General features: G+C 26.7%; 1 protein-coding gene across 4 annotated transcripts in view; it reads left to right on the top strand.

The window, feature by feature from the left end:
• LOC135127733 (calcineurin-binding protein cabin-1-like) overlaps positions 1-12424 on the top strand; it is a 36407-nt gene that overhangs the window by 22261 nt on the left and 1722 nt on the right. For 2 of the 4 annotated variants that reach the window (XM_064054317.1, XM_064054316.1), the window contains 3 exons: positions 5722-5853; positions 5901-6803; positions 6885-7265. In XM_064054317.1, the coding sequence (XP_063910387.1) occupies positions 5722-5853; positions 5901-6803; positions 6885-7265 (1416 nt within the window). Of the gene's footprint in view, positions 1-5721; positions 5854-5900; positions 6804-6884; positions 7266-7392; positions 7453-12424 lie in introns of all 4 variants that reach the window. The other 2 variants (XM_064054318.1, XM_064054320.1) reach the window with 2 other exon arrangements.

The raw sequence follows: 12424 nt of genomic DNA, 5'->3' as shown, positions 1-12424 counted from the left end.
TAACCCAATGGATGCAAGCAAGAAACTCAAGAAATCCAAAATCCAGAAAATCTATAATAATCTCCAAATATCGGAAAACCAGAATAATTCGAAAAACACGAAATAAAAAAAAAAAATAAAAATTATCAAAAAATTGAAAGCATTCAAAAAAATAAAAACAAAAAGTCCAAATTATCCAAAAAAATTCGAAAAAACTAAAAAATCGAAGAAATCCACAAAAAACCCAGGAAACTCAAGAAATTCGATAATTCCAAAACGCAAAAAATCGAATACATCCAAAAAATCCAATAAAATGAAAAAAACAAAAATGCAAAATTCGGTTCAGTTTCTTTTTTCGATTTTTTTTGGATAATTTTTATTTTTTGGATGTTCGGAATTATTGAATTTCCTAAGTTTTTTGAGGTTCTGAGTTTCTTGGATGCTTTGGATTTTTGAATTTTTTCAATTTTTTTTGGCTGCTTTTTGAATTTATGGATATTTACGATGTTTTGAATTTTTTGAACTTCTTGGGTTTTTTTAGTTTCATGGGTTTGTTGAATTTTTTAAATTCTTTAATTTTTCGGATGTAAAAAGTCAAAAAATCAAGAAATCCAATGATCCAAAAAATCAAAGAATTTAAAAAATCCAAGAAAACCAAGAAACTTAAAAACCCAAGAATTTCAAAAATCCAAAAATTTGAAAATTAAATAAACACGAAAAATTATCCAAAAAAAATCCAAGAAATCTAAGAACTCCAAAAAATCTAACAAAATTCAAAAAATCCAAAATACGCAAGAAATGCAAATATCAAAAAATCGATAATGTTCAAAAATCAAAGAATTTAAATATCTAAAAATTCAAATATGGAAAATATCCGAAAAAAAAACAAAAAACTAGAAAATAAAAAACAAAACAATAAAAAAAGCAAAAAAACCCAAAAAATTCAAGAACTCCACTGATTCTAGAAATCCAAAAAAACAATTAATCTAAAAAAATCTAAGAAACCCAAGAATTCCAAAAATTCAAAAAATCCAGAAATCAGAAAATTAAATAAACAAAAGATTAAAAAAAAATCAAGAAATCTAAAAACTAAAAAATTAACAAAATCCAAAAAATGCAAGAAATGCAAATATCCAAAAAAATTGATAACGTTCAAAAAATTAAAAAAAAATCAAAAAAATAAAAGAAACAAAAATTCCAGTAACTTCAAAAATCCAAATATGGAAAATATCCCAAAATCCAAAAAAATAGAAGAATTCCAAACTTCCAAAAGTTGGCAAATAAAACAAAAAAATTATCAAAAAAATCGAAAAACTTGAAAAATCCAAAAAATAAAAAAAAAGCAAAATCTAAAAATCCAAAAAAATCGAAATAATAAAAAAAAAATACATGTAATAAAAAAATTTAAATAATCGAAAAAGTCCAAAAAACCGAAGAAATCCAAAGAACCCAAGAAATTCAAAAATCTAATAATTGCAAAAATTCAAAAAATCGAATATATCCAGAAAATCCAAAATTCAACTTTTTTCGATTTTTTTGGGTAATTTTTGTTTTTTGTTTTGTTTTATTCCTGTTTTTTGGATTTTTGGACTTCTGAGTTTCTTGGATCTTTGAATTTTTGAATCATTTCAATTATTTAACTTCTTGGATTTTTGAAATTCTTCGATTTTTTGGATTTCTTGAATTTCTTGGGTTTTTAGATTTTTGGAGGATTTTGGATTTTTGGAGTTCTTGGATTGATTTGGATTTTTTGGATTACCGAATTTTTTGTTTCTTGGGTTCCTCTGATTTTTCAGATTCTTTGGATTTTTTGGATTTATTGATTTTTTTTTGGATATTTTGGATAATTTTTTTTTTGTTTTTTTTTTAATTTATTGAGTTTCTTGGGTTTGTTGGATTTTTTAGATGCTTGAATTTTCTAAATTCTTTAATTTTTTGGATCCAAAAAATCAAAAAATGCAAGAAATCCAAGAAATGCAACAAACAGAAGAAACTCAAAAAATCAAAGAATTTAAAAAATCCAATAATCTAAAAAATCCAAAAACCCAAGAAACTTAAAAACTCAAGAACCCCAAAAATCCAAAAAATCCAAAAATCAGAAAATTAAATATGAAAAAATTATCCAAAAAAAAATCCAACAAAATTTAAAAAGTCCAAAAAACGCAACAAATGCAAATATCCAAAAAATCGAAAATTTAAAATTCAAAAATCTAAAAAATCCGAGGAACTCAAAAAACCAGTAATTCCAAAAATTCAAATATGGAAAATATCCCAAAATTAAAAAAAAAAATCAGAGAAAACACAGAACAAAAAAAAAATGTCCAGAAAACGGAAAAATTGAATCAATCCGAAAAATAAGTAAAAACCAAAAAGTCTGTAATATCCGAAAAATCCCCAAAAATTCGAGACATCCAACAATTCCAGGAATCCAAAAAAATTTACATGTCTGAATTTTTTTAATTTTTTGGACCCAAACCTTCAAAAAATACAAGAAATCCAACACTGAAGAAACTTAAAAAAGTCGCTGATCCAAAAAATCAAAAAATGTAAAAAATCCAAGAAACTTAAAAACTCAAGAACTCCAAAAATCCAAAAACTCCAAATCAGAAAATTAAATAAATAAGAAAAAATTATCCAAAAAGAATCCAAGAAATCTAACAATCCCAAAAAAAAATCCAACAAAATTCAAAAAGTCCAAACAACGCAAGAAATGCAAATATCCAAAAAATCGAAGAAACTCAAAAAACTAGTAATTCCAAAAATCCAAATATGGAAAATATCACAAAAATTCAAAAAATCAAATAAACTAGAAAATAAAAAACAAAGCAATAAAAATTGCCCAGAAAACACTAAATTGAATAAATCCAAAAAAAAATATATTAACCAAAAAACCAAAAAAATTCAAGAACTCCATTGATTCCAGAAATCCGAAAAACCAATTAATCTAAAACATCAAAGAAATCCAAGAAACTTAAAAAACTCAAGAACTCCAATAATTCCAAAAGTCGGAAAATTAAATAAACAAGAAAAGGTTATCCAAAAAAAAAATCAAGAAATCTTAAAACTTGAAAAAATTGAAAAAAAATTCAAAAAATAAAACAAAAAATCCGGTAATTTCAAAAATCCAAAAAATAGAATAATTCCAAATTTCCAAAAATCAGAAAATTAAAAAAGTTAAAATTATCAAAAAAATCGAAAAACTTGAATAAATCCAAAAAATAAAAAAAGCAAAATCTAAAAAATTTAAATTACCCAAAAAATCCAAATAAGAAAAAAAATCCATATAATTAAAAAAATCTAACTAATCCAAAAAAAATCCGAAAAACCTAAAAAACCGAAGAAATCCAAAAAACCCAAAAAACTCAAAAATCTAATAATTGCAAAAATTAAAAAAATTGAATATATCGAGAAAATCCAAAGCAATGACTAAATTAAAAACATGCAAAATTCAACTTGTTTCGATTTTTTTTTTGATAATTTTTGTTTTCTGTTTTGTTTTATTTCTGTTTTTTGGATTTTTGGGCTTCTGAGTTTCTTGGACCTTTGAATTTTTGAATCACTTCAATTAGTTAACTTCTTGGATTTTTTAGATTCTTCGATTTTTTGGATTTCTTGAATTTCTTGAGTTTTTGGATTTTTTGAGGATTGTGGATTTCTGGAGTTCTTGGATTTATTTGGATTTTTTGTATTACCGAGTTCTTCGGATTTTTTAGATTCTTTGGATTTTTTGGATTTATTGAATTTTACTCGATATTGTGGATTTTCGTTTTTTTTTATTTTTTTGAGTTTCTTGGGTTTGTTGGATTTTTTAGATGCTTGAATTTTCTAAATTCTTTGATTTTTTGCATCAAAAAAAAACAAGAAATACAACAAACTAATGAAACTCAAAAAATCAAAGAATTTAAAAAATCCAAAATCCCAAGAAACTTAAAAAACTCAAGAACCCCAAAAATCCAAAAAATCCAAAAATCAGAAAATTTAATAAATAAGAAAAAAATAATTATCCAAAAAAAATCCAAGAAATCTAACAATTCCAAAAAAAAAAATCCAACAAAATTCAAAAAGTCCAAAAAACGCAACAAATAAATATCCAAAAAATCGAAGATTCAAAATTCAAAAATCTACAAAATCCGAGCAGTTCGAAAAACCAGTATTTCCAAAAATTCAAATAAAGTTTAGTTTAATTTGTATAGAGTACCCATAGGATTTTTTTTCCTCTACTCTGTAATTTCTCTGTTAAATAAATTATGGAAAATATCCCAAAATTAAAAAAAAAAAAATCCAGAAAACGGAAAAATGGAATAAATCCGAAAAATAAGTAAAAACCAAAAAAAAAACAAAAAATCTGCAACATCCGTACAAACTAAAAATCCCAAAAAATTCAAGAAATCCAACAATTCCAGAAATCCAAAAAATTTTTGTTTGAATTTTTTAAATTCTTTGATTTTTTGGATCCAAAAAATATAAGAAACCCAAAAAATGCAACAAATCGAAGAAACTCAAAAAATCCGCTGATCCAAAAAATCTAAGAATTTAAAAAATCCAAAAAACCCAAGAAACTTAAACTCAAGAACTCCAAAAATCCTAAAATCAGACAATTAAATAAATAAGAAAAAAATATCCAAAAAGAATCCACGAAATCTCACAATTCCAAAAAAAAAAATCCAATAAAATTCAAAAAGTCCAAAAAAACGCAAGAAATGCAAATATCCAAAAAATCGATAATGTCCAAAAAATTGAAGATTGAAAATCCAAAAATCTAAAAAAATCGAAGAAATTCAAAAAACCAGTAATTCCAAAAGTTCAAATATGGAAGATATCCCAAAATTAAAAAAAAAAAACAAAAAAATGACCAGAAAACGAAAAAAAAAAACAAAAAAAATTGTCCAGAAAACGAAAAAATTGAATAAATCCGAAAAAAAGGTAAAAACCAAAAATCTGTAATATCCGAGCAGTTCAAAAATCCCAAAAAATTCAAGAAATCCAGTAATTCCAGAAATCCAAAAAAATTTTATGTTTGAATTTTTTTAATTCTTTGATTTTTTGGATCCAAAAAACCAAAAAATACAAGAAATTCAAGAAATGCAACAAACCGAAGAAATTAAAAAAATCCAATGATCCAAAAAACCCAACAATTTAAAAAAATCGAAGAAACTCAAGAACCTTAAAAACTCAGGAACTCCAAAATTCCAAAAATTCAAAAAATCCGAAAATCAGAAAATTAAATAAATAAAAAGTATCAACTCCAAAAAATGTAACAAAATTAAAAAAGTCCAAACACTGAAAAAAATGCAAGTATCCAAAAAATTGATAATGTCCAAAAAATCCAAAAATATCAAAGAAATAAAAAAATCCAGTAATTCCAAAAATCCAAATATGGAAAATATCTCAAAAATTCGAAAAAAACAACAAAGAAATCAGATAATAAAAAACAAAACAATAAAAATTGTCCACAAAATCGAAAAAATGTAATAAACCAGGCATAAAGTACTTCATAATACCCTTGATACATAAATAACTATTATTGCCCCCTAATAATTACCAGTATTTGAGGAAAAGCGGTAGTTTTCACAATTTTTTTTTTTTCAACTGACAAAGTAAAACAAAATTATGCAATAATTTTTCTACATCAATCAATTTAAAAAAGGATAATTCAAATTTTAAAAATTTAACAACACCGCCAAATTTATTCTGAACAAATTTTACAACTTTAATTCCAATTGTCACAAAAATGCATTACAGATCCCCGAAAACGCCAACGTCCTAGACTTAGCGACCAAATTCTGCCAACAAAACCGCATCGTAGAAAAACAAAAGCGCCAACTCCAAAATCAAGCAGCAGCAGCACTGCTACGAGGACCAGGAGTCGCCAATGTTTGTACACTCACAATTGACGTGCATTATTTAAATAATTTTTGCAGCCCCCGGTTTTACCAGCGCCATCTACGGTAGGTCCGTCTAATCAACCCCCTCTTAAAAGACCCGGAATGGGCAGACCTCGCGGCCGCCCCCCTCTACCTAAAGTACCCGGACAACCACGAGTACACAGAGGTCGTAGCCCGAACATCGCTTCAAACCCATACTCTTGGCAAAAATCCTTCATGGAACAAAACGCCACCTACAACTACCTCAAACACTACCAAGAAGAACTAATCAAACAGTACAGTCAGAGTTTAAGTTTGACTCAACTCACTCAGTTGAGTCAATATTTCACGCAAACTCAGTTCGCTAACGCGCTGGCGCAAAGTCAATTCAGTAATCAGTTTCTAACAAGCGGACAAAATCCTATACTCAGTAACGCCAACTTGCTCAAACAGTTTATGCCGTCGCAATTAAGTGAGAAGAGTACGTCGTATGGTAAAAAGAAGAGTGAAGTGTCCATCACCCCGAACTTGACGATGGAGTCTCTGAAGGCGTTCGCGGCGTTGGATCCAGGGTCGAAGTCCTCGGGTTTTACCACCAAGAAGGTTCTTCCACAAACTATCACCTCTGGGTCGCAAGCAACGACTATCACTAAAGTTAAGTCGACGGTTCCGTCAAGTATGTATAACGTTAATCTACCACATGCACTGACAAATCAACAAGCACCTATTAATTTGGGTAACAAAGCTAAGACGTATCCTTCCAAAACAGAGACTATCACGCATTCAGTTACGTCAATGAGTCAGGTTCCAGTTACTTGTAAAGCGAAGCCTGTGTACACGCCGGGGAGTTTTAAGGGGATTTATACAGCGGGGACGAGTTATGGGGCGGCGGATATCACGAAACTGAGCAAGAGTGGGACGGCGGTCACCAAAACGACAGCGAGTTCGCAGATTTTCAAGGTATGTAAAAATGTAAAATTTCAAAATGGTTGTCGACACTTCGAGATGTATTACTGGTTGCATAATTGTTCGTTGTTCAAGGAACCCATGATTTCCAAAGCCCACAGCAACATCCACCAAAAAGCCATGGACAAGGCTGCCAACATCCTCATGAAAGACCGCCCCAACATCTCCATAACCCCCGTACTGCAGGGTTCCATTCCCCTCATAACCACCTCCTCCTTCGTAACACCCAGCCAACCCAGCTCGGGTAAGACCCTCCAGGAAAAACTCGCCGATAAGCAAAAACAGCACTCCTCCAAGCAACTCGGTAGGAACATAGAAGCCGAAATTATCACGACGCCAGTAAGTGCCAGTTCTATCAAAAAAAGTCTCAATATCCCCAGCATTCCGTCATCGCTGACCGTCTCCAAAGCGTCGACTTACAAATTCCCGATGGATTCGGGCATCTCCATAAGTCAGGTAATTCGTTTTTGACGTTTTCGTGATAGTTGTCTCATCCATCATCACCATGCTTTATGTGTTAAGTTCCTTCAGTTGTGCTTTCGTAAAATTTCGCATTCGCAAATTTTCATTACATCTTTCCTAGAATACGACAGTCTCATCAGAACAACCCAACATTTGGAAACCAGCATAAAAGACTGTTGGAGTAAGTCGAAGTTTGTTTTGTATGTACAAATGAGATTTTTGTTGTCTTCAGTTTGCATTTTGTAAAGTAGAGGAGGTGATTTTTGGATTTGTTTGTGTGAAGTTGGCTGTGGCGTTGTGGGTTGACGTTATTGACGTCCGGCTGTCTTGGAGGTACCAACATGAGGATTTTTGGTTTACAAGGCGACGGGCGTTAATAACGACCTAACAATAGTGACAGTTTCGCACACCTAAATTGTTAAAAAGTGGATGCCAATGATGTTTTGTGTTGACGTTGCCACCTTGAATGCGTAGAGTACAGGGTAGAAGTTCCGAGTAAAACGTATATTAATTAATACACGGCACATTTATCATCATTTTTCATGTTCATTTTTGTGTGTGGTCCACTAGAAATGTACCCATTTTTCACTGTTTCGTTGTGGTGGATAGTAATTTTTATTTAAGCGCTTTCATCTTCATTGTTGGGTTTTGTTGTTAAAGAACGTGACAAGTGAATGATGTTTTTTCTGAAAAGTCGTCTAGTAAGTCATGATTACTTAAGCCCACTTTTGTTTTCTCTACGTTTCATGACCCCTAGAGTACGAAAAAAGTGGTCCCCCGTTTCCGAATGTCTGTCTGTCGTCTATATCAATTTATATTAGACACATAATCTCGGAAACTACTGGACCGATTGTTGTCAAATTTTGTATGTGTATAACTTTGGAAAACCCAAAAATTGTAAAATCGAAAATTATGGCATCGTCAAAAACTCTCAGACTTCAGTTTGAAACTGAAAAAATAAATATCGAGAAATTGAAAAATTAAAGATCGAAAAACTGAAAAATGGAAAAATCCTAAAATTTTAAAATCCAAAAACTGTTTTTTTTTTTAATTATAATTAATTATTACAAATTTAAAATCAAAACCAGAAAAATTGCAAATAAAAAATTAAACAAACGAAAAAATCGTGAAACTGAAAATTCTAAAATTGAAAAAACGAAAAATTTAAAATCTAAAAGTTGAAAAATCGAAAACCGAAAAATTGAAAAATCCCAAAACTGAAGAATTTCACATTGAAAAAAAGGAAAATTATTTGTACAATGAAAAGCTGAAAAATTTAAAACTCATGAAATTGCAAATCAAAAAATTGAAAAATCTACAAATTGAGACATTTTATTTTTCGGTGTCATAATTTTTCGTTTTTTCAACTTTGATTTCTCGCTTGTTCAATTTTCGAATTGCAATTTTGCAATTTTTCGATATTGCAGTTTTTCATTTTCCAAAATTTTTAGTTTTCTTTTTCTCGATTTTATAACACAATTTTTCGTTTTTAATTTTCTTTATTTTTTTAATGCTTTTTTCGTTTAATCAACTTTGCAAAGTTTTAACCTAAGTTTAAATTATTATTATTATTTTTCAAAGTTTTCTTTTTATACCTTTTCGTTTTTTTATTTTTGATTTTTCAATTTTACAGTTTTTTCCTTTTTTTTTATTCGGAAAGTTGAAAAATCGAAAACCAAAAAATTGCAGATCGAAATATTGAAAAATCCCAAAACTGAAAGATTTCACATTGAAAAAAGGAAAATTATAACATGAGAACATTGAAAAGCTGAAAAATTGAAAACACGTGAAATTGCAAACCTAAACATTGAGACATCTAAAAGTTGGAAAATTGAAAAATTTAAAAACGAAAAATTGCCAACATTGTAAATTGAAAAATTGAAGAAATGAAAAATTAAAAATATAAAGAAAATAAAAAACCGAAACCGAATTGAAGAAATGCAAAATTTAAGAATAAAAAAAAAGATTCCATCACAAAATCTTTTTTTTTATTTTATTTCGTTTTTCAATTTCCTGACTTCCAAATTTTTGAATTTCTCGTTTGTTTTGTTTTTGATTTGCAATTCTGCAATTTTTCATTTGCAGTTTTGCAATTTTTCGATATTACAGTTTTTCATTTTTCGATTTTTCAGTTTCTTCAATTTTTCAAGTTCTTGATTTCCAATTTTTAGGTTTTTCAAAGTTTTCCTTTATCATTATTGATTTTTCAATTTTACAATTTTTCCTTTTTTTTAATCGAAAAGTTAAAAAATAAAAAAAAAACGAAAAACTAAAAATGGAAAAAGTTAATGAATCGATTCGAAAAATTGGAAAACCCAAAAATTGTAAAATCATCAAAAAAGTAAGATTAAAGAAGTTCGAAACAGAAAAATTAAATATCGAGAAATTAAAAAATTAAAAATTGAAAAATTGAAAAATCAAATAAACGGAAACGTTTTAAATCCAGTAATTGAAAAATGGAAAAATCCTAAAATTGTAAAATTCAAAAACTGATTTTTTTTTATTATAATTATTAAATCAAAACCAGAAAAATTGCATATCAAAAATTAAAGAAACGAAAAATTGAAAAGTCATGAAAAATTGAAAAACGAAAAATTTAAAAATCTAAAAATTGAAAAATGCCAAAATTAAAAAGTTGCACATTGAAAAAATAAAGAAAATAAAAAAATCGAAACGAAAAATTAAAACCTTGAAAAATTTAAAACTCGTCAAATTCCAAAATCTAAAAATTTAAACATCTAAAAGTTGGAAAATCAAAAAACTGAAAAAATTAACAATAGAAACTCGTGTTCTTGATTTTTATTTTCCCGATTTTTAATTTTTTTCTCTCGATTTTATCTCACAATTTTTCGGTTTTATTCCCCTTTAATGTTTCTTTCGTTTATTCAATTTTTCAAAGATTTTTCAATTCCTCGATATTCCGATTTCTTTAATTTTCAATATTTTGATTTTACAATGCATATTTCGTTTTATCGGTTTTGCATTTTATCGATTTTTCAATTGCCCAATTTTTAATGTTTTGGTTTTTCAATTTTCGTTTCTTCAATTTTTCAAGTTCTTGATTTCCAATTTTTAGGTTTTTCCTTTTCATTTTTGATCTTTCAATTTCACTATTTTTCCTTTTTTTTAATCGAAAAGTTGAAAAATCAAAAAAAGAAACTAAAAACTAAAACATGAAAACTTAAAAATCGAAAAAATTATTGAATCAAAAAATTGGAAAACCCAAAAATTGTAAAATCGAAAAATTATGAGATTTAAGTTTGACACAGAAAAATTAAATGTCGAGAAATTAAAAAATTGAAATTCAAAAAATTGAAAAATAAAGTAAACGGAAGTTTTAAAATCCGGTAATTGAACAACAGAGAAATATTTTTTGATAATTATTAAATATTTAAAAACAATTACAAATCAAAAATTAAAGAAACGAAAAATTGAAAAAGCATGAAACTGAAAATTCTAAAATTTAAACAACGAGAAATAAAAAAATCTAAAAATTGAAAAGTTGCACATTGAAAGAAAGGAAAATTATAACATTATTATGGAAAAGCTGAAAAATTGAAAAAATAAAGAAAATAAAAAAATCGAGGCGAAAAATTGAAGAAATGAAAGATTGAAGCAGAAAAACTGAAAACTCGTGAAATTGCAAATTAAAAAATTGAAAAAACGAACAACTGAAAATATAAAGAGAATTTTAAAAAACCGAAACGAAAAATTTTAAGAAATGCAAAATTGAAGAACAAAAAAATTGAAAAATTAAAAATCGAAAAATTGATCAGTCGAAATAATGAAAAATTTTTAAAATTATTGTTATTACATATTTAAAGTGGAAACTATAAAAATTGCACGTCAAAAATTGAACAAAAGAAAAATTGAAAAATCATGAAACTGAAAAATCTAAAAATCGAAAAATTGAAAATCGAAAAATTGCAAATGCGAAAATTAAAAAAAATAAGAAAATAAAAAACCGAAATGAAAAATTGCAAATCAAAGAATTGAAAAATTGAAAAATCTAAACATTGAAAATCCAAAAGTTGGACACTTTAAAAATTGAAAAATTAAAAAATGAAGAGTGTTTTCGTATGTCGTAAAATTGAAGGAACAATAAAATATGAAAAATTGAAAAAATAAAGAGAATAAAAAATCGAAACGAAAGCGAAAAATTGAAGAAATGAAAAAATAAAATTGAAAAAACAAAAAATTTTAAAATCTAAACATTGAAAGATCGAATAAGTGTAAAAATAAAGAAAATAAAAAATCGAACCGAAAAATTGCATACCGAGAATTTGAAGAAATGCAAAATTGAAGAATCAACAAATTAAAAAATTGAAAATGGAAAAATTGAAAAGTTGAATAAATGAAAGAGTTTTAAACTCTAATAATTGAAAAATAGAAAAATATAAAAATCGTATGACTGAAGAGGTGGTATCTTTTTAAAATTATTGTTAATACATATTTAAAGTGAAAACTAGAAAAATTGTAAGTCAAACATTGAACAAATGAAAAAACGAAAAATTAAAAATCTAAAAGTTGAAAAATTAAAAACCGAAAAATTGCAAATCCAAAAATTGAAAAATTAAAAATTGAAAACTTGGCAAATTGCAAAATCTAAAAACTAAAACATCCAAAAGTTGGAAACTCGAAAAACTGAAAAATTTTACAAAATAAAAACTCTTAATTTTTTTTGAAAATAAAAAACCGAAACAAAATATTGCAAATTGAGAATTTGAAGAAATGCAAAATTGAAGAATTAAAAAATTGAAAAATTAAAAATCGAAAAATTGAAAAATCAAATACACGGAAAAGTTTTAAAATCATCTAATAATAATCGAAAAATGAATAAATCCTAAAATTATAAAATTCAAAAATGATTTTTTTTTAGTTATAATTATTATACATTTAAAATCAAAACCAGAAAAATTGCAAATCAAAAATTAAAGCAACGAAAAATTTAAAAATGAAACTGAAAATTCTAAAATTGAAAAAACAAAAAAATTAAAAATCTAAAAGGTGAAAAATTGAAAAATCCTAAAATTGAAAAATTTCACATTGAGAAAAAGGAAATATAACATTGAAAAGCTGAAAAATTGAAGAAATGATAAATTGAAAACTCGTGAAGCAAATAAAAAAATCGAAATTTTTAAAAATTGAGACAT

The sequence above is a fragment of the Zophobas morio genome, unplaced genomic scaffold, assembly GCF_036711695.1.
Source record: "Zophobas morio isolate AGI-343-1 ecotype UQ-CSIRO unplaced genomic scaffold, CSIRO_AGI_Zmor_V1 ptg000012l, whole genome shotgun sequence".
Lineage (NCBI taxonomy): Eukaryota > Metazoa > Arthropoda > Insecta > Coleoptera > Tenebrionidae > Zophobas > Zophobas morio.
Note: the sequence above shows the minus strand (reverse complement) of the source record. Positions and strands in the feature narration are given on the sequence as shown.